General features: G+C 41.1%; 3 protein-coding genes across 5 annotated transcripts in view; 1 reads left to right on the plus strand and 2 right to left on the minus strand.

Annotated features, from left to right (window-relative positions):
- The window catches only part of LOC108141780, a 36,173-nt gene extending 25,338 nt beyond the window's left edge, over positions 1–10,835 (plus strand). The window contains exons 10-13 of the mRNA XM_017265287.1: positions 1,635–1,894; positions 4,660–4,809; positions 5,732–5,870; positions 9,890–10,835. Coding sequence (XP_017120776.1) covers positions 1,635–1,894; positions 4,660–4,809; positions 5,732–5,870; positions 9,890–10,501 — 1,161 coding nt within the window. The 3' untranslated portion in view covers positions 10,502–10,835. The remainder of the gene's footprint in view (positions 1–1,634; positions 1,895–4,659; positions 4,810–5,731; positions 5,871–9,889) is intronic.
- Positions 1–24,348, minus strand: part of LOC108141778 — a 118,314-nt gene that overhangs the window by 62,211 nt on the left and 31,755 nt on the right. For all 3 annotated transcript variants that reach the window (XM_017265278.2, XM_017265279.2, XM_041710557.1), the window contains exons 3-6: positions 22,484–23,354; positions 13,313–13,420; positions 12,533–12,624; positions 10,970–11,199 (exon numbers count right to left, since the gene is read on the minus strand). In XM_017265278.2, coding sequence (XP_017120767.1) covers positions 10,970–11,199; positions 12,533–12,624; positions 13,313–13,420; positions 22,484–23,193 — 1,140 coding nt within the window. In that variant the 5' untranslated portion in view covers positions 23,194–23,354. The remainder of the gene's footprint in view (positions 1–10,969; positions 11,200–12,532; positions 12,625–13,312; positions 13,421–22,483; positions 23,355–24,348) is intronic.
- Positions 6,416–6,820, minus strand: LOC108141786 (protein new-glue 1). Its single transcript, XM_017265295.1, has one exon. The coding sequence runs from the start codon at positions 6,812–6,814 to the stop codon at positions 6,416–6,418; it is 399 nt and encodes a 132-aa protein (XP_017120784.1). The 5' UTR covers positions 6,815–6,820.

The following is a 24,348-nucleotide window of genomic DNA, read 5'->3' on the forward strand; positions in this document are numbered from 1 at the left end:
ACAAAATGATGCAAAGGGCGAATTATGGACACTGGAAAGGGCTGTCTGTTGTCTGCTGGCAAAGGGACTCCTCCGACTCCCGAACTTTAACCGGCCAAAACAATGGCGCTGAAATCGCTTAATCATGGCGGCCGCTGCGGTCGAGCATGTGTGCAAGTGTCGCCCCAACTCCGCGTCCTTATCCTCATTCGTCCTTTTACATATGAGCTGCATAAATCAGTGGCACGCACTGAGGCTGAAGCAACCTTTGTCCATGTTTTCTCGGCCTTTTTACCCGTTTTACTTAACCAGCAAAGAGCGTGTTACAATTAATTGCCATGTGTCTGGCCCTAAGGCAATAGCGCAGCCAACAGAGCGGATGAGTAATTTCGAGCTCTCATTTCTGCCGGGTGCGTTCTACTGTTAAAATGTGAAAGTAAACTGAGTAAACTGCATCACAGCGCCGCCAGAGTTGCAACTCTTAATTTTGGCTTATTAAATTGCCAGCGACCTTATTTATGTGGCTTGGCAACATGAACTCCAATTTCGAATCGGTCTGCCTTTACTTTCAAATCCGTGCACGCAATAATTCACCCAGAAACGGTCGTAAATTCGAATAATAGCGAAAATAGAAAGTAAGTCGAGGAAAAGAAAAGTCATGAGCTCGCACACAAATGGAAAAACAAATACACTCCCAACAGATTTCTGTATTTTACAATCGAGGTCAAGATATTAGAAGATGCATTTGTTACATTGCTTAAGGCTTCGATTTTACAAAAAACATCGATAAACTTAAACATTTTTTTTTTAATTTTAAAACAAAAATAAAAATTTGTTCATTAATATTATGTTTAGTTTAAGATTAAAATAAAAAACTTTTTTAAGGATTAAGGATATAATAATAATAATTTACCCAAATATATTTTTTTCATGCTACACAAGAGAAAAAAATATGGGATGCTAGACTTTTTTTTTTAATAATGGACTTATTGAACGAAAAAATGCTTTCCATTTTTTATGCACTTAAGACTTCCTTCCACAATATTTTTTTCAAACTCATAAATAAGCTAGAAAATGTAATAAATCATTAATCAACTTTTTTTCAATAAAAACTCAGTAAAACAATATGGCTTTGGAAAAGTAAAATATTTAGGAATGACATTTTTAAAGCTAATAATAATTTAAGATTTAAGTACGTTTACCTGCTACCATTCTGACCCCAATAGTAATCCGGCACATATAGGAAAAGCACGCACTTCCGGACTTGCTGAGCAATGTGCTGAGTCATTATTATTTATAATAGCAGAGAGGAGGACCCAAAGCAAAATCAAAAAAAGAAAACGAATGGCACAAAAGGCGAACGAGCTGAAAATGCGACAATGGAGTTCTATCTGTAAGAGGTAGGGAAGGAGGGGGTTGACGTAAAATGTTTGCGATTCTGTGGCGCCCACACACGCTGCAAAGTTATTACAGCTCAAGGCCGGGAGGAGCGACTACTTGGTATGCCAACGGCTGAGCCATCTAACCGGAACTAAGCACGCGGCGACCTTATGACCCCGAGAAGGCAGCATCAGACGAACGACCGCCACACATGACCATGGACCATGGAAACTTCAAAGTCACAGCCACTTTCTTCCGCTTGTTCCGTTTTACAGGGTCTCTTCTGGTCACTGGCCTGCATTTGGCTCATCTACCCGGAGAAGCGGATTCCCCACTTGAAGAACGAGCCGATGAACTCGACCAGCGCGTATCCCTTCATCTACACGAACTACTTGCCCACCGAGTTCCTGATCAACGGCATCGTGTCCGCCTGCCTGACCGTCGTGAACGTGATTTGCATATTTATCACGGCCATAATCGTATTGAAAATTAAAGAGGTCTCGGCGCCATATACGGCCAGTCCGGACTTAAAGCGGTGAGTAGACCATTTCTGTCAGTACATTTCTGCCACTTTGTAGGCATATTTTAGTCGATGACGACATGTAGTGGTTGTCCACTCGGTGAACTCATTAGGGTGGACCTTGCTACCTTTGAAAATAGGTTTTTGATATATGTAACTATTGTGTTCAAATTTATCATATATGAATTTACAGTTTATTTTTATCAATAAATTTAAATAAAAGGGTTATAAGAATTTCGTCACAATGTATGTATTAAATTTGAATTTTTTCATTCAAAAGAATTTCAGGAAGGCAAAATATCCACTTTTATAAAAAGACTAGTTCATTCTAGTTCAGTTCAATTCAATTTTTTTTTATTTTTTCTTTATCCGCATAGCATGTGGGCCTTACTTTATTTATCCAGTTATCAAATAAAACAAATTTCGAGCACTTCAAATATTTATCAGATACATTTTGATAAAAAAAAAACAGATTAAACTACTTCCAAGTCGTCGAAGATGGTCAACCCTAGAGAACGTAATACGTACATATGCATGAATAGCAGGAAATTAAAAATCTGCACAGCGAGAAGCGCTGGAGTGTGTTTAATGACGGCGGAGCAAGTGCTTTTAAGCTTATCATTTCCGTTATGTGCGCTTGGTCAGTTGCCCATTAGTAAGTGTAATTAATAACGACGACAACCACAGACAAAATCACATTGCATTGGTTTACTTTGCGAGCCATCTCTGTTTATAGTCACTTTAAATGCACATCTATTAGCAGACGAATTATATGTAACATCAACATTGTCATTGAACTAATCTGGTCTCAGTTAATAAATCAGATCTTGTCTGTTTGTTTATTCAGCCAATCTTAGGTTGTGCCATTTCTCCAGCGGAACAATGCGTAAACACCAACACGTGTGACCAACCAGCTGGGGAAATTAACCTATGTTTGTCCGACACTTGCCAGGCTGCCCATTTAAATCAATAAAGGAGGACGATTTGGGATACAGCTGTATTTCAGCAGTACTTCGGACTTAGTTGATGTGCTCTCATTTTGGGAAAAGATTAGCTGCGTCGACTTTGAAAGCCTTTTTAGGCCAGGCGATTTGTTAGCAATGCCTTTGGAGTGAAGAAACTATATTTGGCAGCGAGCAGCATGTCTGGACAAGTGCCTCGCTCAAAATATGATATATCGCGTAATTAACTGACTGATTTGGTGTTTTTATTTCGTTTTCTACCCACTCGGCGAGTGGCCGAGGCAATCTAAATGAAAATAAATGCCCTCCATCTTTGGATCCCGGCTCGAATGACAAGTGGGGATCTAAGCTCCAGTCTGGCTCTGACTCTGACTATAACTCTGACTCTGACTCTGACTCTGTCTGCCCCTGAGAGCCGGGGCCAGACATGTGGCTTTAATTTGCCAGAGTGGCGCATTAAATTGCTTCAAGCGAGGACTAAGCATTCGTCCATCGTTGTCAGTTGTCAACATCGCGCCACAGCCCGCATAAGCGGCCCGCGAAAGTGTGCTACAATTTTATTTCGCTGCCGCCGTTTGAGGCATTCTTTTTATTATTATAGTGTACAAATGTATGTACATATGTTTGTATGAATGCCCTCTGACTGTTCCAACGTTTATTTAGGCACACTCACGTTCGCCTGCCCGCTTGTTTGACTTGTTTGTGTAGCTTTTAGAAATGGTGTGTGCTTTGTGCATACCCTCGCCAGCGATACCCTCATATCGATCTGAAACTTGCACTGCAGCCAGTTCAGTGAAACCAAAACAAAGCCACTCAGAACAGATTTTTTTATAAGCTGGTTAGTAGACAGAACGGGCGTTTATCCAACCATTCAGTAGCCGATACCGATGCCGATTTCTGCCCTCTTGTTTGCCGCACTTAGACCCTCTCTTGACCAAGAGTCCACGGCAGAGAGCAGAATAAACAGGACCAGAAAAGGACCCTTTCCGCAGGCTGTTGCATTACGGATAAAGTGCATGATTTCATATTTATTTGTTGTTACCCGGTCCCAGTTTGCTCGAATCTTTCGAATTGGTTTTGTTTTCATTGCTGCGGTTTTCTTTTGACAGCGGTTTATGGTTGCGAATTTCATGTCTCCGCCAATTCAAAATGATTTTTATGGGGTTTCTGTCAGACGAGAGCGGTTCCTATGCCAACAAAAATGGCGACATTTTTGCTTGCCCGAAGGTTACTTCCTATAATAGAAAAAGTTTCTCGATAGCAACTGAGTAAAATTCAACTAAAAGTTTTGCAAAAAGTCGTGCGTAGCCAATCGTTCAAAATATAATTTTACAGCTCTTTTACAGTGCAACTTTATAGGTGGGGAGACAATATTAAAGGGAATTGAAAAAGTCTACGTCATTTTGAAATAACACTTAGCTAGGTATTACAGTGTCCGAGTAAACAAGTTCTAACCATTTTATTTTAAAACTTACTATATGGAATCCTTTAAAACGTTTATACTTAAAAAGTAGCTTTTCTTAATGGTCAAATATATAATTTTCATTGTTTTAAAGTCTCATCACTGTTGAATTTAAATTTTTGAGTAGGCAAATAACAGATAAGAATTAAATTATAAGTAATTATTGTTTGCAAAGGGTTTTGAGCCCAAACATCGAATTTGAATATGTTATACCATTAAAAACAGTCTGTATCAATAGGTTACAAAAGGCTTTCAATAGCTTTAATCTGTCAAAGGTATAGAATTGATTTTTCACTTGATTTTCGTATGCATACAATTTCAACTATTTTTAAAATAAATGTTCCCCCTTCACGCAGATTCTGGGAAACAGATCTTCGAACCGTTCGCAAAACAAACCGCTCAACAATGCGGCATCCCCACAGTCGGAGCAGCATGGCTGGAGGACCTGGAGGACATGGAGGTCCTGGAGGGAGAGGAACCATCAGGGGCATGGACAAGTTCGGCGGGTGAGTGGCAAACACACAAGTGGGGTAAAAATCTCTTTCGAGACCGACCGCCCATGAACCAATTCTCGTATTTCGCATATCCTTTACAATTCCGTTTTGTTGAATAATTGAGCCCGGCCGTGTGTGTGCGTGGCCTCGAACTCATTCTCATGAACACGTCCTGGGGGCAAGTCAATTTACTCCCAGCATTTGTCTGCCCAAATGCTTGAACGCAATCCGAAAAGGTAAATAATGAAGGTATTTATGTCGTCAGAGTGCGAGTGTACCGCCCACGCCATCTAGTCCATAAATAAGTATGGCACTGCACATTCTGTAAAATATTTATCGCATAATTGAAATCATTGCCAAGTATTTATGCCGAACTTAGGCAAAAGCCAAAGCAGAAAAAGGAACAAATGTTTATAAAACATGAAAAAGAATCCCGAAATAAAGTCAACCAGAAAGTTGGAACAGATCCAAGTAGCTGGATATCCAGAAAATCCGCTTCAAATGGCTATACAAATTGTGTACATTTAATTTTTTTTTGCCAACTTTACATAAAAAGTATACTTGTAAATAAATTAATAGCAACAGAATCAATATGCATTCAACTACTAGTTCTAATTTATGTTGCCCTGAAGCGAAATAGAAAACGAGCATTTTCTGTAAATGACTCTAAAATAAGCGTTTTAATACCTGAAAATGCCAAGAGAAAAAACGCGCTCACTGTGATGGACATTTTAACAATGCAAATTCATGCAACAAATTAACACACAGCTGTAAGCTTTTTAATTCAGCACAAAATGCCGGCAACATTTGTTTACACGAGACTAACAAAAACCATAAATGTTTTGGCAGAGTGCAATTTATTTCCACCCTGACGCGTCATTCAAAGTTCATGCCATTGTTGCATAAAATTAACACTTGCTTGTTCCACCCACAGTGGCGCCCATTATCACGGACTGGACGAGCGGGATGCCCAGATGGATAACGCCCTGGAAAGGGCTTTGGCCCAGGCCGAGAACGATGCCACTTTCAAGAAGGTCAAGCGAATGAGCTACTCGAGCAATGCGGCTGGTGAGGTGAGCAAAAAGTAGTTCTCTATTTTGTACTAATCTCAAACTAATATTAAAAACAAGAACCTTATTTCTCATTAATTGCTGAGGCTAAAATTTCAGTCTTAAGTAATACTGTAGACCCACAATAATTAAATTTGCATTTAAAGTTAAAAAAAAGTAAATCTAAATTAAACAGGACAAAAATGTATAAGAAACAAGTATCAATACTTGTTTTAATGAAATTCCGTATTGGCATTGGTAAAAAATTAAAAATTAAACGTGTTTGTTGACCTGTAAATATTATATAATTGTGCTGACCTTTTCTCTTTTTGTTTTGAAGCTACATAATTGGTTTAACTATTGTATAAGGGGTATTAGGGTTAGTAAATGTTTGCCATTTACCGTTATCGAGGAATCTGTTTCGTAACCTACGTAACGTTTAAAGCAAAAGTTCAGTATGTGGGCCCAGTTAAAAATTTATTATGTTTCCTAAATTCTATTTAAAGAGTATAAGGGTAATTGTTTCCGTGTCGGGTTTTATCATCGTTTGCGATTTCCAATAGTGTTGCTTAACCAGAGTTGTTTCTCCTCCTGTTGCTCCTGTTCCTGTTGCGTCTAATCCTCCTGACCTTGTTGGGCCTGCTTATCGTCCGTCTGAAGGTCCTTGTAGTCTTCGTCTTCTTCTTGCTGCCGGACGCAGAGGATACGGTGGTGGCAGAGGCAGAGGCAGCAGTGGTTTCTCCGGCGGCAGTAGCCACTGTGGTAGTCTCGCCGGCTACAGTGGTGGGGTCAGGAGCCACCGTGGTGGTGGTGGCACACTCGGCATTGTCCGCATTCGCAGATGACGTGCAATCGATGCAGGAAGTATCGTCAGGAGCATCGGCACAGGTGACAGCCTGGCCAACTGGGAGGTGGACCACGAAAATGGTCACCAGAAGTGCTCCAACTATCACAATTGACTTCCTCATGTTGCTGGAGATGCTGCCAGATGTCGACTGATACTTTTTTCTTGCCAGATCCCCAGCTTTTATAGCAACTCCCGAACAAGATTTCTGCAAATTGGCAAGTGTGCACAGCTGCCAGTGATTATGACTACTTTTCGCACTCCATCAGTGTTTGATGGACCATTGTGCCAAAGATTGGGCCTAGCTGGCTTCAAGCAAAATATTTGAATAGTTTTATTCACAGGTTGGTAGATGGGCGTGTGTCGCTTTCAAATATTTATATATTGACTCAGTTGAGACAACACTCTGTTTGCATATGGCAGCCATCGATTTTTGAAAAATTAAAATGTCAAGCACATCTGTTTGTGCTTTTCTTCTGCAGAAACAAAGACCCAGTTTGACATACTTGCTTTAATAAACTAGTTTCCACCAACTTTCTGAGCAATTAAAAATTTACCAATGCCGCAATACAAGTTTGGGCCAGGAAGTGGCTCGAAACTACATTTTTCATGACCCACAGACCTCCAAGGCTCCGGGGCGATTGGGCGATTGGGTGGTGGTCCTCTGACAAACGGCATTTAAGCTTAATTACTGGCAATTATTTGGCAGAGACGAAGGCAGGGAGCAGACGGCCGCGTAGGATGGCCAACTGACCTCAATCATTAGTTGATAAGCCCTGCGAGGCGCACAAGAAAGTGCACAAAATGCACGGCGCCCGGAAAAAGTGCCGGCCAAACGATGCGACAATAAACCAAGTTGGGTAGATCATAAATCAAGGCGGCGTGCAGCGAGGTAAGGACAAAGGGGTCACTGGGGGGGGCGGGGCAGCTGCAAAAGCAGGAGCAGCAGCAGAGCAACAACTGAGCAGTGGAAAATCATATAAGATTTATAGCTAAGCCAGCTGAACCTGTTGCGAATGAAGGAGCAGCCCAAGACGAAAATAAACCCCTGTCGCTTTTTGTATGCACTAGATGAAAGTAGACCCACTGGGGCTATGGCTGTCATTTGGAATGAAAAAAACACAGTAAGCTGCAAAGTTGCAGCTCTAAGCTCTGAGACCTTGTCATTGGGTTCAGTTTGGTTTTGGATTTGTTGGTCGTGGTTGTTTTGAGCAGGAAAGAGGAACTCAACTAAGATCTGCATGTGCCATCACCTTGATGAATCCGCTAATGACGGCTACACGTGCCTGAATCCATAATCATAAGGCATGGTGAAAAACTTTCTTAATTTCCTGTTTAAGGAGCAGACAAGCCGAAGAGCCGACAAGCCGACAAACCGACGGGCGCCTCAATTAAAACTCGCCGTCAAGAAGCAAAAAGCATTCAAAAGCCATCCAAGCGTCGATTGCCACAAATCAAGTTCTACATTAATTCGTTTGCAGGCGGCAAAAGTAAGGATGGAGGTGGGCTTGGGTGGAATGGCCAAGAAGCTCGAGTGGCTGCCAGACTGACATGCTCCAAATATTTCGAGAGACAGCCACGGAACAGCCGAGTGGCATGCAAAACAAACCTGCAAAGCCTACGACGACCACGCCCCCCTCTGGCATCTTGTAATCAGTTTAAAGTGAGTCCTGGCCACTAAAACTCAATTAACCCCATTTGAATGGAGCACGAGGCAATTGAAAAAACACAGAAACATGAAATGAAAACGAAACGAAACGAACGAAATGAAATGAAAAGCGGCGAACGGAACCGAAAGGAGAGCGAACAAATCAAGGCAAAAGATTAAAAACGGAAATGGTTGGCCATTGAGTATGGGTGGTTTGATGGGTGGTTGGGTGGCTGGGTGGTTGGGTGGCTGGGTTGCCATGGCTGGGTCCATAGGTTGGCAGCATTTTTCACTTAAAACCGCATTGATACTCAATTACCAGGTCGGCACTCGACTACCCCACTTGGACAAAACAAACGGCGGATGCGGATGCGGAGCTCAGGAAAACGGAAGCACTTTGCAACGGAAATGAAACATCAATTAAAGTCGCACACCGAGCAGCTCCACGCCAGCGAATCCTTATAACTCTGGTGTCCTGACAGCCACTCAACCTCCTCCTTCGAGAGCACATTGCCATTGCCCTTGCCATTGCCACTGCCATTGCCATTGCTTTTCTCCTCCATTGCAACTTGGAGAAGTGTTCGCCCGAACACTTGTTCGGTTGCCAGCAGCCTAAGGGCATATTTCGTTAGTTTTTATTGCTTAATTGTAATTTCGCATATGGGAAACGGAAAGTTTAATTGCCTGCGCTCAAGTATCAGCCTCTGAGCGTCTCACAGGCGATTTATTAGGAAAAGGGAGTTGGGCAAGAAGAACCACAACTGCTCACAGGGAAAAACTTAGGGTCGTTTATGCGATATACACTTTTTTGTACCCTTGAAGACCTCTGTGTTTTTCAAATATTTTTCAATATATTTTGAAATATAGTTATGGTTTTAGTAATTCAGAGTTTTAGTTTCATTAGAATCGGACGACTATATAATGTAGCTCAAATGGAAACCATCGGAAAAACATATAAAATATTATTATTATTTATTGTTTTGGAAACAGAGTCATGGTTTATAATATCAGAAAAGCTACCAACGGAACGATCGAATAATTCAGCAGAAATATTGCAGTTTTAAAGAATGCTTAATTTTTGGAATAATAATAATAGAATATAAACTTTGCTTGCCAAAGTTAGCTTTGATTGTACTTTTGACATATTGTTAAATTTTGTTACAAATTTACAAAAGAATTTGCTTTTATATCTTTTTAAAAATATTATTATTTTTAATAGAAATTATAAGTGAAAAGTTTATAATCTTATAGACTTATAAGAACAAAATTTCTTTCATAGTCAAATTATATAGGTATATTTTACTTCTGTTGTAAGCAGTTCTACTATATCATAAAAATGTTTTATTTTTATATAAATTGAAGATACAAGTTAATTTATTTAGTATGTTTCATATAAGAATCTTGCTTTCAAAGCTGAAAAATATTATATTTTATATATTTTGTAAGCCTAAAATATTATTAGTGCAGTTATCTCACCTAAGTGAAAATATCTTTTATATATTTAGATACAGAAACCGTAATGATTTGAAAAAATGTTCTTGGTTTTTGCAGCTCACCGAACGTCTGGCCAAGATCGCCGGACTCAATCGACTTAAGACAGATGGGGACCCGGGACAGACGAGCTCGGGCAGCCTTTCTGGCAGTCGGATGAACTCCATCCCCAACTCCCAGCTGAACGTTGATCTAAAGGCGCTGGACAAGCTGGTCAGTTCGCTTCTGGAGCAGCACACTTCCGGGGGCAAGGGAGCTCCGTCCCTTAACCCGGAGACGGGCACCCGCACTCCGCCTCTGCAGCGTATGGCCTCCAAGAAGCTAAACCGCTGGCGACCCCTCTCCCGCTCCGCCCACAGCTACAAGCGACACGAGAGTAGCGACCTCATCGGAGGCAGCTTCACCCAACTAATGGAGCGGGTCGATCCGCCGGCAACCTCCGCCCAGCACCCACCCAACATGCCCACGATCATGGAGAGCAGTGCGGGCAGTCCCGGAAGTCCTGCTCCCAACAATGCGCAGCCCCAGGCGGCACATCCGCCCATGTGGACTGCATCCTTGGACGCCACTCAGGGAGCGGTGCGAAATGTGCTTCACGGCATTGGTCAAGTGGCCACTGGTGTGGCAAGATCGGAGGACGAGCTTAATTTGACACAAAACTATGTGGGCTAAGCTTCGTATAACCACATTTTTATTTGCACTTAACATTAATATGATATTACTTTTAAAATATTGAACTTGATTGTTAACAAAACAATTTGTCCTTTCTTAATTCGATTTCTTATTGAAAATCAGCTTAAAGGTCTTCTGCGTACACAAGGTCTGTATGTTAAAAATTAATTACTTGCTATAAAAACTAAGCACAATAAAATTAAAAAGAAAAATTTACGGTTAGCTTAGGTCCAAGATATTTTTTCAAAAAGTTGCATTATTGTCAAAATAAACTGTGGCTTATGTTAGATTTAGAGTAAGACTACAATGTTTTTCATAAAATAAATATTGCGGACATAAACCAGCTTTTGAATTTAAATATAAATTATATAGGTTCTCTTATGAGAATAAATGTACTCCACCAAGAAGAAGACCAACGAAACTTAAGTTTAAATACAAATATATAAAGGTAGAGTCAAATAAGCTTACCTGTCTTTCCATAACGCCGGACAACTGTTCCCGGTCGGCATGTCGATAATACCCCGTAAGATTGGCACCCAGTCTCATGGTCACCTCATATCGAGTTTTACCGCTGCGAGCCAAATTCCGGTTGCTTTTGAGGACGGAATAGCTCTGGCCAGAAGAGGACACAGAACGACTGAAATTGTCAAAGTCGCAGGCCTGATGGCATTCAATGTTGCTCGTATTGCTGGTGCAGCCTAAAAGAATAAAGACAAAATTGGTAGTTGCTTCGATAAAAGGTCAAATCATAAGAAAACGCCTTCTAAAATATGGATGCATGTGAAGACCATCACCTGTGAGCAACTAAACCCAGTGGGCTGGGTTGAATGTCCACTGCAATTCCGATAAAAAAAGACTCTTTGAAACCGCTTTGGGGCATCAAGCTGAATAAAAGACATAACATAAAATGCGGCAAAAATGCGGAGCATGTGCCAGGCATTCGTTTGGATAATGTCTTGGACCCTTCCCACTCTCTCATCTGGCTGCTATGCATTTCTCTATATATAAAACGGAATGGAGTGTCAAAATCGATGATATGGGAATTTTTGCTCAGCAGTCAGCTCTTACTAAGAAACTTTTACTCATTTCTGAAAAATTGGTAGCTTTAAAATTTGCATTTTAATGATTTTTTGACTATACTATGTGAATACTAATTAATTGAAAATGAAAATCGTTCTTGAAACAAGATATTGTTGTTTTCTCAGTATAGCTTTTGAGGTTAATATTTCTTGGTATATAAAAGTATAGAAAAGATGCAATTAGCTCACTTCAATGGTGATGTAGATAGTTTTTAGTGATCAATTTGAAATCTGACTATATAAACTAATAGTTGGCTGTACGGAACTGTACCAATAATTCCTCTACAGAATTTTATTCAGGCTTTTCAGAAATGCTAAAAGCGCAGTTCACGGGCTTTTCCATTCTCGAAACACCGGAACATGTGGCAATCGGCTTGCAATTCCTGTATTCTCCGTTCTCATTGCCCTTGCAGGCACTTTGCGATTCAATGGCCAACTTAAAGCTTAAACATTGTTGGCGGTTGGTGACATGTTGGTTGTTGTCTGTGTCATGGGTTTTCCACCGCGAAAGGCAGGAGCCGTATGGAAATTGGCACGTTTCCCGGGCAGTGACAACCTGAGGTTTTCCACTGTTTTCCTCGCCGGCTCCCTTTGAACGCTCTCCGTTGCAGTTGCTTTACATTTTTATTGTTTTTGCACGCACTTGCCGATTAAATGGGGCGAGAGAATTTCCAGATGGGAAGGAAAAGGCCCCCAACATTCCTTTCAATTTGGCGGCACAGTGTCTGCGTGGGTACCTCAGCTGCCAATGAGTGCATTTTTAATGCTAATTATTTCCTTAATTACATTTTCACTTTAACAGTGTGCCTCGTTGTCCCGCCTTTTACCCACTTGCCCATTTATTTTTGCAGCTTTTAATGTTCCCCTCACCGGACCCTGGCGCCTATTAGCCCAGACTATATGTGTATGCACGTAGATATATCTTGCGAATAACATTTATTATTACACTCACCCTGTGTAGTCTCGTTTATTTCGGGTATTTCGCATCTGGTCCCCTTGAAGCCCTTCGGACAGTGGCAAGTTATGGCGGCGTCGCCGATGTGCCTGCAAATGATGATCCGACAATAAGAAAATGAGGTCCACAAAAAAAGGGAGCTGGCAAGCACACGAGGCTCCACATATAAAAATGTGTACATGCTCCAATGCAGTGTTTAAATATTTTTAAGACAGAACCGACAATCTACAGTATTGATACTTACGTAGGAAAGGTATTTATTAATACTTTAAGTTAACAGATAACTTAATATTGAAGAACTAGCCTAGATAATACAAAATGGAATTTAGTGGTTTAACTAATTTGAAAACCAAAATAAACCAAATATTTATATAAAACCAAATATTTAAATACGTTAATACCTTTAATACCTGATTCTTAAGATAAATAAAAACTTTACCTAGTCGAGGGAAAAGGTAGACATATATTTTTTAACCCTAGGTAAGGTACGAGGTACTAAACATTTCTAACTGGATAAAAACCTAGGTACAAGTATTTGGGTAAATCCCAACACTGGATGTATATAAATGTTGAAATAACATTAATATTTGCACATGAAACTTTACTTAATTGTTGTTACAAAAAAAGTAAAAGATTTCTTAAGTCAACTAATTAATTTTTACTAAGATGTGCATGCACTTTTAAAATAAGTTTTGCGCCATTTGGCGTTATTGGGCGTTATTTCGCATGCGTTTTTCCTAATTTCCAATGTAAATTTGCGCAATTTTAAGTACTTACTTGCAAGTGCCGCCGTTCTGGCAGATGTTGGTGTGAAGGTCCTTGCACAGTGGGCCATGACCGCAGTCGCTGCCGCTGAAGCCGGGAAAACAGGAGCATCCATAGGAGCTGCAAGATGAAAGAAAGAATGCAGGATGTGAGCACGTTTTGAGTTCTGTTTGCTATCTGTGGGGTGGCGAAGTTGTTTGTCCGGCACTGTAAACTTGGCATCCGCCGGTCAAAGTGGACAAGTTATCACCACGTCGGGCGCGGAATCGTACATATCTGGACACGAGATTGCGGCTGACTCATAAAACTTTTATTGAACCCACTTGATGGGGACTTTTTTAAGGACGTGCCTAAGCTGAATTTGTAGTTATTTGGAACTGGCATTGAAGTCAACAGCGTCATCATCAGATACGGTTACTTGGGTCAGGCGTTGGGCCTCAGACAATAATTTAAATGTGTAAGCTGGAAGGCAAGGTCATGGATTCAGGAAAAAAATACTACTGTCGCCAACGAAAATCTCTTAAAGAGGATTTTTACGAATTGCGTAAACTCTTTTAAATTTTGTAAAATGAGCTTTTTAAATAATAAAATCTTTTCCTCTGATATTGCATTACAATACAATGTAATCCCTATGAAAAATAATTGTAAAACAAAGTGTCGCGAAAAATTCCACATTTTGTTAATGCAAAAAATCAGAAATACAAGTCAAACATCCATTTCCGTATTCAATTTCACATTTTGTTAAAAAAACAAAATAAATATGTATACGTCAGACCTGCATTAGAATATTTTTAATAAGACCCCCATGCTTCAAATCCATTGCAAATGACATTTCCACCAGAAAATTACCGACATTTAAAATCTGGAAACATTATTTACGCTCTCAGCTTTTTTGACAATTTAATTGGGCTACCCAGTTTGACCAAATTTGTTGGGGAAACGCGATGACAAAAAATGTGTAACCATTTGTTCAAAGTAATTGGGCATCCTTTGCCATTTGTTTCGCTCCTGTCGCCCTTTTTTTATAAGCTGGAAGAACAATTGTTATGCTTACCCCACCAGTTGTTCGTAAGTCATGCGTTGTTGACACACGCCAAGCGAAATTAATTTTCCATTTTGTCCTTTCATTTTTTAAAAAGGTTGAGCACTGGGACTTAAAACTTCGAAGCTGGTAAATGAGAGTGAATTGTTCTGCTTTTGAAAGACATCGCTTCCGAATCTTAAGCCTAATGGGTAAAAAATGCAATAAAAGAAAAATTCGAATTGCTTTTTAGTGCCATCTGCATCACCCAATCTGTACTGTTATCATCAAACTCAAATTATTTTGGTTGAGTTGCAATACATACGAGAGGCCAAAAAATTGGAAAGTTTCACGCCGCTTAGTCAAAGAATAATCAAATCTTCTCCTGGGAAAACGACCAAACAAAAAGTGTCAAGGAAACTTTTGATGCTCATAAAACTTTTACTGAAATAGGGAAAGGCTTTCTGAGAAAGTTAAATTGGCGGTTCTAGAACATGTTTGAGACACAATTCGTGGAACGCCTTTGTTCAAGTATTTGTTGTCGTGCACATTTTGTAGCCATATTTTGACCACTATATATTTGGAAAATTAAGCAGTTTATCATTCGAACATAGATATAAGCTCCAGTATGCCGCCCCTTTGTTAAATTTACACACTGACCCACTGCCTTGCTACATAAGAATTTTGTGGTCTTGTATGCCAGCTATTGTATAGCGGAAATTAATTGCCCCGATGTCCTGTCAGGACTCCCGGCATCTGCGATGCCCACAAGTCCGTGCTGCCTACTTATCGCCTTCGTTTCGTGTTTTGCCTTCTGTGACGGAAGCGTTTTTCCAGCACAACCGTATTTTACAAAGTTTAATAAGGGACAAGCTTTACTTATTAGTGAATAATTAAATTCTAGCTGAAACTTGGGACTTGTAGGCATAGGTCATTTTTGGAAAAAACCCATTTAAGTTAAAGACTTATTCAGCTAGTCAAAGTTATTTTGCCTCGTTAAAGTTAAAGGCATTTCTTTAAATGAAAGGAGACCTAAAGTGCTCATCGACAGCTATTCCGTAAGGATAAACGGACTGCACAAAAAAATATGGAAGAACCATTTCGCTGCATCTCTGGCACTAAACCTTCTTCATTTCAATGAAAGGGCTTTGCATTTTTTACGAATCGTCGAAAATCACCTGCAGCTGGTTTTTGGGCGTGTGTTTGCAAGTTTTTGGCTGTTTTTCCTCTTTTTGCATAATTCTGTGTATTTTGCGACATGTGCACTTCGAAAGTTTTTTTTACAAAAAAAAGTATTTGGCACACACAGAGCGTTATTTTGCCTTTATTTGAGCTTGCCGCTGCTGCCGGCCCTTTGTTTTAAATAAAAATTAAATGGGCTGCGCATACGGCATGTGTTGCGATTTTGCGATTTTGTTGGCGGTGAGCAGATAGATTTTGCACGGATCTCAGGGGAGCGGCATTGTTTCGACTGCTCCTGGCCATCCAATTTTTGCGCTGCGCATTTTAAATTCATTCAGATTTGAAAAGCCGGACAATTAAAATCGCTTGCCAAAAATCTGCAGCAACTTTATGGGACTGCACTCAAAAAACTGCTGACAACTCTGGGGAAAATGCTTGACTGCATTTCGAATATGACGATGGGCCAATGCGAATGCGAATGCGAATTGCTTCAATGGATAGCCCAAAATACACATATGGCTGCCATGAATATGTCATGTGAGACGCCAGCATTGTTACTTAGTTGCGAGACTCTGGCCGGGATTTGGCCAGATTTTTGACAAAAAGCCAAAGTGCATTGAAAAATATGAAGAAGCGAATAGTGGTACAGAGCAGACATACACATCGCGTAATGGGCTGGCCAAAACTTTAACCAGAAATTTGAGAAATTAAAGCCATTTCCCTTCCATTGTTTAAAGTCATTTACCCTCTGATCATTATTAAACTTTTGACTACATCTTTTTGCTACTTCTTCGCTTTCTTCAGCACAAATATCCTTTATTAAAAAGAATCAACAATTAAAACCTCCACCAATCGAATCAAAGCTTGTGCTCCCGCATTTAATTTCACTTTAAATGATGGGCGTATACGAATGCGCCATTGAATGACTGTTGGCCTGGGCAGCGTGCGATGAAATCGCAATGAAATTACAACAAATTGCTTTTTTCTTGCCGGTGGCACGTGTAATCGTAAAAGGAAGCGGTTGAAAAAAAAAGAAATAAGAAAAAAGAAAAAAAGAAAAGGCTGAAATGTTGGCAATTACTTTTTCACCCATTCGCCTAATGCAATAAAATTTAATTTGATGGTCGTATGTGAAAAGGTGACTGCGCGGGCGGCAAAGAATAGGGATTGTGAAATGGTTTGCGGCTGGCATTTTACCGCTTCACAGTCGTAAAACACAAAGGATGTTTAATATGAAAAATATACATGCATGTGTTATTCTATTTGCATTTTAATGGTTTTGTTTTGTTTTTTTACATTAAAATTATTTGTATTTTGCCTGTGCCAACTTATTTAGTTTGTGTTGCTTTGCCGAAAGGGTTACTTTGACCACCATAATTCGTTTTCATATCTGCGCTTTATTTTACACATTTTGCACCACATAATGCTGATAGGGGAATTCAATTAGAATAAAGAGCAAAGAATTTTTGTATTTAAGCTGTATAAATATTTAAGATGTGAAAGAGAGAAAGCACTCTTCTTTGCCACATTATATTTTCTGTTCGACCTCGACCCACCTGTCTTTCTTTCATATATTTGCAAACTTTCGAAATATGTAATAACATCTCTCGCTCAAGCGAAGACCCCAATTTGCGGTAAAGGTGCCTCAACCAACGTCACTGCAAGACAGGAAAATTAAAAGCCCCGAAGTTCCAGAATATTGAGGACAAAAAGTTTTAATTGAGCGGCACATGCCGGGGAATCAGGCGACACAGGCAGACTACCAATGTGCGAATTTCGGGGCCAAACAAAACTTAATTGCAATATGCAAAGCTCGGACTCCGTTCTGCGACCCAACTTGCTGCTTCCCAGAGCCCGGTCGTCGACTTTGGATAAATGACAATGTTTGACATGGCAAACAATGCACGAGGCTCATGCAGGCGAATCGGAATGACACTGACACAGTTGCCATGTGGCGAGCCCACTGGCGTGTGCATCGGCCACAAGGATGCACCATCAACCCACTCCCATCCTCCCATCCATCCATGCTCCTCCCATCCTCCCATTTACCCACAACCCTTATCCCGTTATTGGACTGGGCCACAAGCCTGATCTCAGTTGGCACTGACATTCTGTTTGCTCAGCACCAGCTTCGCTTTTTGATATTAAAGCTGAATCGGTTGCAGATCCACAGCCAATGGTCACGCATATTCATATTCACCCACCCATCGCCAATCATCTAGGAGCAGTTCAAGTACTCGGGGGTGGCCTCTGATAAATATTGCAATTAATTGGAATTCATGTTTTTCTCATATATTTTAAATTTACGACTTGGTCTTAGCCACTGAAGAAATTCAGCTAATTCCATGCTTCCTTTATACGAATAGCAGATCCAACCACATACCAAGATAACATGTTTGAACCTTGGGCAGACAAATTAAATATATTGATTGAATTGTATGTTTATACTTTATATTAGTGGACTGTATCAAATGAAAACCATTTCATTCTACATGTATAAACAGAACATTTTCAATAAATATTAAATGGCAATGCTCAGAAGGATTTTTTTTTAAACTCTAGAAAAATCATATGATTTATTAAATAAATGAGTAAAATGCCTTTAAATGAAAAAATAAAAGAAAGCTGCATGGGGGAACTAAAAAATAAGTAGGATTTTGAAATATTTAATAATTAAATTGTATATTGCACATTTTTAGATCTATTCATAAGTGACCTAGTGATTTCTGTAGCAACTTCAATTAACTTATTTGTGAGGGATAATTTTTTTTAAACGCACTCAACTCCAATTTGCACTGGATTGGATCATCTACTTACATTCTAGCAAAAAACCCTTAAAACACCCCTGACTCCGCCACTGGACCCAACAAACTCCCCCCTTTTGGGACCCACACAACTTGCCGCCTGAATGTGGTCTAATTCTGAACCGATGCCATTGTCGTCGTGGCTGCAGCTTCTTCCGCTTGTTTACCGATGCTCGCACAAAAAGGTTGCCAATCAGTCGGTAGGGGATTGGGTTTTACAGCCTCTTTTACATTTTCGGGCACTCAAATATACAATGTTGTGTTTAGAGTGAAAATCTGGCGGCAGACTGCGCTAACAAGTTCGAAATATATGCGTAATGCGAACCGAAGGGAACTTTTTCGTTTTACTCATCAATTGTGAATATATATTTGGCCACTTTCTTCACTGTTGCAAACTTAAAAGAAAAATAGATTAAATTACCGGAATCGGTTCAATAAAGAAGGAAGGGCCTGGGCTGTGTGAAGTCCCTCAAAGCGAAAAAGTTTTTCAATTAAGCGTTTGGTTAATGAAAATATAGAGAACGCGCCGAAAACCGTACGGTACGAAAAGGAAAGGAAAACAAAAGTAAGGGCCACAGCCCAAATGGCTTAAAAACGAAAAAAGTATTTAAAAATATAAATTCGTTACTGCTCTGTGGAGATTTGCGGTGAAGTGCAACAGATTTTCACTGGCCAGCGGCGAATTGATGAACGCCAGTGCCCCAAATAAATGCATAAAAATGCAGCCAGAATCGCATTCAGTCAGTCGAAATAAATGCAGAACTAAAAAGAAATCAGGACTCGAAATGGAAGCGAACAGTTTCTGGCTGGGACAGCAACTTCTTGCTGGCTGTTGGCCAATTGTTTATGGCTTATTGTTTCAGCACTCTCTGGCTTTCGCAGGCAACTTGCAATCGCTTTTCTAAAGTTTCTGCGAGCAGTTCGCAGCTCAACAGCATTTTGAATATTTTATACAAAGCTTATTGGCAATCAAAGAGGGTTAGTGGTCGCCACCATTAATGAGCTTGGAGAACTTTTGCGAGAAATACCAATTTCTATAGTATCACACATAAATTTCAATCAGAGAAATTAACGAACTTTTTGGCTTAAATGATTTAAGAAAAAAACAATTAATTTAAAGCCAGGCGAGCGTAGAATTCATTTGTTCATTCTTTTCATCAGCTTTAAACTTTGCAACACTTGACACTTTTACTTTTGCTCCTTTGAAGATGCTTATTAAAAATGTCAACGCAAATATAAACACCAAAGGTCAAAATAATAATTGTGTAGGCACTAATTTATTAAGCACTCAAATTTTAAGGCAGCGATTTAAATACTAACTTAGCTTTTCTGTAATTTAAATTTATTCATAACAATTGTATATTTGAGTTAATTAACCTTTGTAAACATTTTTTTATGAAAACAAACTTAAACTATGCATAAAGCTTTTAACTTTTTCCCCTCTAAAGACATTTATTTTAGCAAATGAACTAAGAAAGCTTAATTTTAACCCAAAGTCTCCTATTATTTTGACCTCAGCTGTGGATACTTGCTGTAGCATATGCAAAGTCAACGAGATGACACGCCTCGGGTGAAACAGTGGCAGCAAAAAAAATTAATAAACGGGGAGGACTAAGCACACGCATACTGGGTGACACATAAAGATTCGGAACGAGCTCCGCCCCGCACTTTTATCATCTATTTAGCATTCTCCGATGCTATGCATTTTTCGCACATTAACTTAACAAAGGAGATGCTGAAAACGAATGTGCAATGGCAGATTGAGCTGCCAGGGAAGGCTAAAGCTAAGGAGGGAGGAGGGAAAAGGGAAAGGGAAGGGGAAGGAGAAGAGGAAAAGACATCCCCTCCATCCAAAAACATATCCTTGTGGCGGGAGTTGACAACATGAGCATGACTGTTTGGCTGTTTATACGAGTACGCAGCAGCAGCTGTGATGTTTTGGCTCTGACACAAGTCACTTGACAGCACCCACACATTTCGCTTCATCGTGCACTGAGAGATATTGGGGGGCTCCAGGGGATTTGGGGGACACTAAGGTTGTGCCTCCTTATCTGAGGCACGTAGAGTACGGGGCCTTTCCTCATTTGCCTTTAGTTGGTAATTAAGTTACGGGATGCTACGTGGCAGGCGCGAAATTATATTTCCAGGGCGAAAGACAACACGACACGCAGCTAGCCCGTTGCAACTTAGTTCAGCTGTCACTTTTATATTAATTTTTCCATCCCCTTGGCAGAACATTTCACTCTTCGCACTTCGCACTTTGAGTTCGACATTGATATTAATATTCAATTAGCTGGACGGATGCGCGGTCTTGGGCCCTGCTAATTAATTATAATTATGTTAAGTAGGCGTGGAAGTTGCAGCTTCTTCACAAGCACAAAACTTCGCCCAGAAGTTTTTCGAAAATGTATTTGGGGGGGGGCTTATAAATAGGCGAGCCTCGTTTTGCTTACCCAGCAAATCGGGCAATTAATTTGATTTGTTTAGCCTCCTCTGGGGTCATTGTTTGCCGTGCCATTTACATGTTAATTGCCTTCAAATTGTCTATTTGTTGCCATTGAAATTTTTAATTGATTCGCAATTGAAAATGTCATTTGGTCGCCGTTGTTTGGCTTCGAATCGGATGGAAATGGTTTTCCACGGAGCCACGAACGATATTCGCTGCATCAAGCAGCTCTTCAATTAATCAAGCCCCCAACAACCCGTCCACGGCTTGTCAAGGCATTGTACCACAAGTTCTTGCCGACGAGCTTTTGCCGTCAAACTCAATTGCGGAGCTTATTCATAAAACCCACTACCTGGATTTTGTCAGGGAAATGCATCAAGAGCTACCGCTTTTCTTTTGACTTTTAACTTTTGGCATGTGTGTGTGCGCATACGTTTTGTACTTTTCCATTCACTGACATGGGTTGTTTGGTCCATTGTTTCGGCTTCTCTACTTTTCCGTCGGGGAAACGGAAAATCGGGAAAACGGGGAAGACGTGCGGGTTGTTTGTTTCGGGCTCCACTTATTGAAACATTACAAATGTATGGCTCCCACTTGGTTTATGCTGAGAGTCTTGAACCGATCCCAAACCGAAAAGCGAGAAGCGAACCCAAATGCACAGGTTTTCCCGCAGCAAAGGGGCGAAAGATTGATGTGCGAGCAGTTAACATTTTCAACGGCTACCTGACGGTGATTTTGCGATGTGGGCGATTGCCATGTGTGTGAATTTGGCTAAACAGCGAGGAAACCGAGTTTTAAACCCAACTGAATCTGGGTGCGCTCTCAGCCATTTTCACTTTCCCTCGCCACATTTTGAATGTCCGGATGGTGGAGGGTCGATGCGAGACGTTAAAGTTTTGCCTGCTCTCAAATGTACTACATGTTCCGGACGCAGGTGCTCGTGTCCACGGGGAAACCGTGTGCAGACTGCCAGATTGCTCCAGTAGTACTCTCATATTTCAGCTGCATCGGACAGTTTACCATGTGCGGTTTCATACCATGACTTTTGGCCCGGATTAATATAAGACTTTAGAAATGTATGTATATCAATTGAATGTTAGTAATATTTCAAACATTTTCTATACACTTTAACCCATTGAACGGAACAAATTTAAGCTTGAAGTGGCTTCCACAACAGATCTCAAATCATGTAATAAATTATACATTTTAATTTAGGAATCTTTAGTTTATATTTTCTAAGCTAAAACTTAAATCACTTACTTTACAATGCAAACCAAACCCTTTTCGTGAAGGTGTAAATTAATATTATGAAGAATGATTATACCTACTTTATGTATGTCGTGTTAACAGCTGTTAACAATGAAGAAATAAAATTAAAAATTTTAAAAAGATTTTAACCCTTCTTGATAATTGTTAAGTGTAGTCCTTCAAATTTATAATAATTATTTTGCCTTTAAATTGCAAATACCATAGCAACAAATATTATATCAGTTTGAAAAAAAATTACTCATCCGCCATGTTGGTTAACGACAAAAGCTAATATCTATGTAAGCTTATAGTTTTTTATTTAAAATTGATTAACTTGTGCTAGAAAAATGGCAATGCTTTTAGACTATTAATCTCTTCGTTCCTGCTTAACTTTATGATTATTCTAGTTCTTGTTTATATTTTTTCAGGGCAATTTAGCAAGTGAGATATTTGAATAATAATGAGTAGCAAAGAGTACATACCTGTAGTCGGAGCTTGCGTAGCAATCTCCAAGGAAGCGGCACTGCAGCGTGTTGCACTGCGAAGTCTTCACCTCGTTCTGCACCTCGTAGGTGATGTTGAATCCGTAGACGTCCAGCAGGCGGTCCAGAGCCCGGAGGTGGGTCCCGTCCAGCGTGGCCATGGTGAAGCGGATTTCCAGGTACTGGCTGTGGAATTGCACCCACGTGACCTGGGTGACGTCGTCCTCGGTGAGCGCGAACACCCGGTGGGCGGGGACCTTGAAGTCATCGGAGTAATACATGTACTCCGTGAACTTGAGCCCGCTGAGCACGTACAGTTGGGTCAGGTACACCACGATGGAGACATTGCTCTGGCCCGGCGTCGGCATGTCCGAGGCATCGATTATCCACACGCATTCGATGGGCGTGGCGAAGCGGTGCGGGAAGTTGGGCGTCTGGATGAGGCCGTGCCGTGCCCTCAGCATACCGCCGCATCCCGGGGAGCTGGCGGAGGAGGCGTGGCCGCCACCCCCGCCGCCGGCATGCTCTCCGGCGAAGGCGTTCAGCGCAAAGTGATTCTTGCCGGGGGAAAAGGGCGGCGGAGGCGGCAGCGGAACGGCGGGCAGCGAGAACTTCTGGTCCGCCGGTTGGACCGCGTCCATCTTGTGGGTCCAGACCGCCGGCAGGAGCATCAGCAGCCATAAGGTCGTGGCTAACCGGTCGAGGGTCATTGACTTGGCTTTTGGCTCGGGCCCCGCTCTTAAGGTTCTTCCCTTTTATTTTTCAGCCAGCAGCAGCTAGCTTATCATTCGGCAAGGACGTGAATTGGGTTTTTGGCGGCTGCCACCGCGGCCCAGTCACTCATTGACATTTGGCCCATTTTTTCGCACGACTGCAAGTAGAGGGAAAAAGAGAAGAGGGAGAGATAGAGTCGAATTTTTAGTTAAAACCATTTTGACAGCTGTCGTTTGCATTTGAATAACTGACGCTGGCGGGCGCTCCACGTTACTCTGTGCCGTCGACTGTCAGTGTGAAAAAAGCAATTTGCAAATCCACTAAAACGCGAAGGAGCTTGAGGAGCGCATCAATCATGGCCTTCATGGGTGACGTCGCCGTCGTCGTTGTCATCATCGTGAAACGCGGGCGGTCATAAAACAAAAACACACAAAAAGCCCGCTTTTCTTTTCAGCCCTCAAATTGTTTTCCCCTATTTCGAGTGCTTGACTTTGGCCAGCCTAACTCTAGTTTTCAAATCAGTCAACCGTAACCCCGGAAACGGGCTAATAAATATAGTGGACCCACACGGGCTGAGGTTGACAAAGGCCAAAGGGAAATGCAATCAAATTCTAAAGCATGCGGCTCAGCAATGCAAACACAGCCGGTGGTAATTAGGATGGCCTAATCGGATAAGTTAAAATTTGGCAAACCAAATCAAAATACGGATTGCCACAAGCCCCATGGCCTGGGAATTGGATGCATAAAATATTCAGCATTCACAGAGTGCTGGCAGAGCTGGGTTGTGTGGTTAATAAGATTATGCAATAGAACTTCCTGCCGGGACAGGAAATACCCAGGCGGATATTTTGGTATGTAAGCTTCCCTCAGCTTCCTTGGACCAAATGAGTTCGCACCGCTGACTTTAAAGCGATGCTGATGGTCCTGGTCTTGGTTCTGGTCCTGGTCTTGGTTGACAAACCTTGGCATCCTCGGCTCCTTCTGCGGGGTGGCAAAAATGTTACTGCTGCTGCGCGAATGTGTGTTAACAAGTTTAATCAAACGACAATGTCGGCAGATACGTGCATACTTTTAGGCATATGGGCACGTAGAGTCTTGAAGGGGGAAGGGGGAGGGGGGAGGAATAGGGGGACGCACGAGTGCGGGGCGAA

This window comes from Drosophila elegans, unplaced genomic scaffold, assembly GCF_018152505.1.
Source record: "Drosophila elegans isolate 14027-0461.03 unplaced genomic scaffold, ASM1815250v1 contig_814, whole genome shotgun sequence".
NCBI lineage: Eukaryota > Metazoa > Arthropoda > Insecta > Diptera > Drosophilidae > Drosophila > Drosophila elegans.

Excerpts from the sequence above, each read along its gene's own strand:
- LOC108141786 (XM_017265295.1), bottom strand. The coding sequence starts at position 6,814 with ATGAGGAAGTCAATTGTGATAGTTGGAGCACTTCTGGTGACCATTTTC.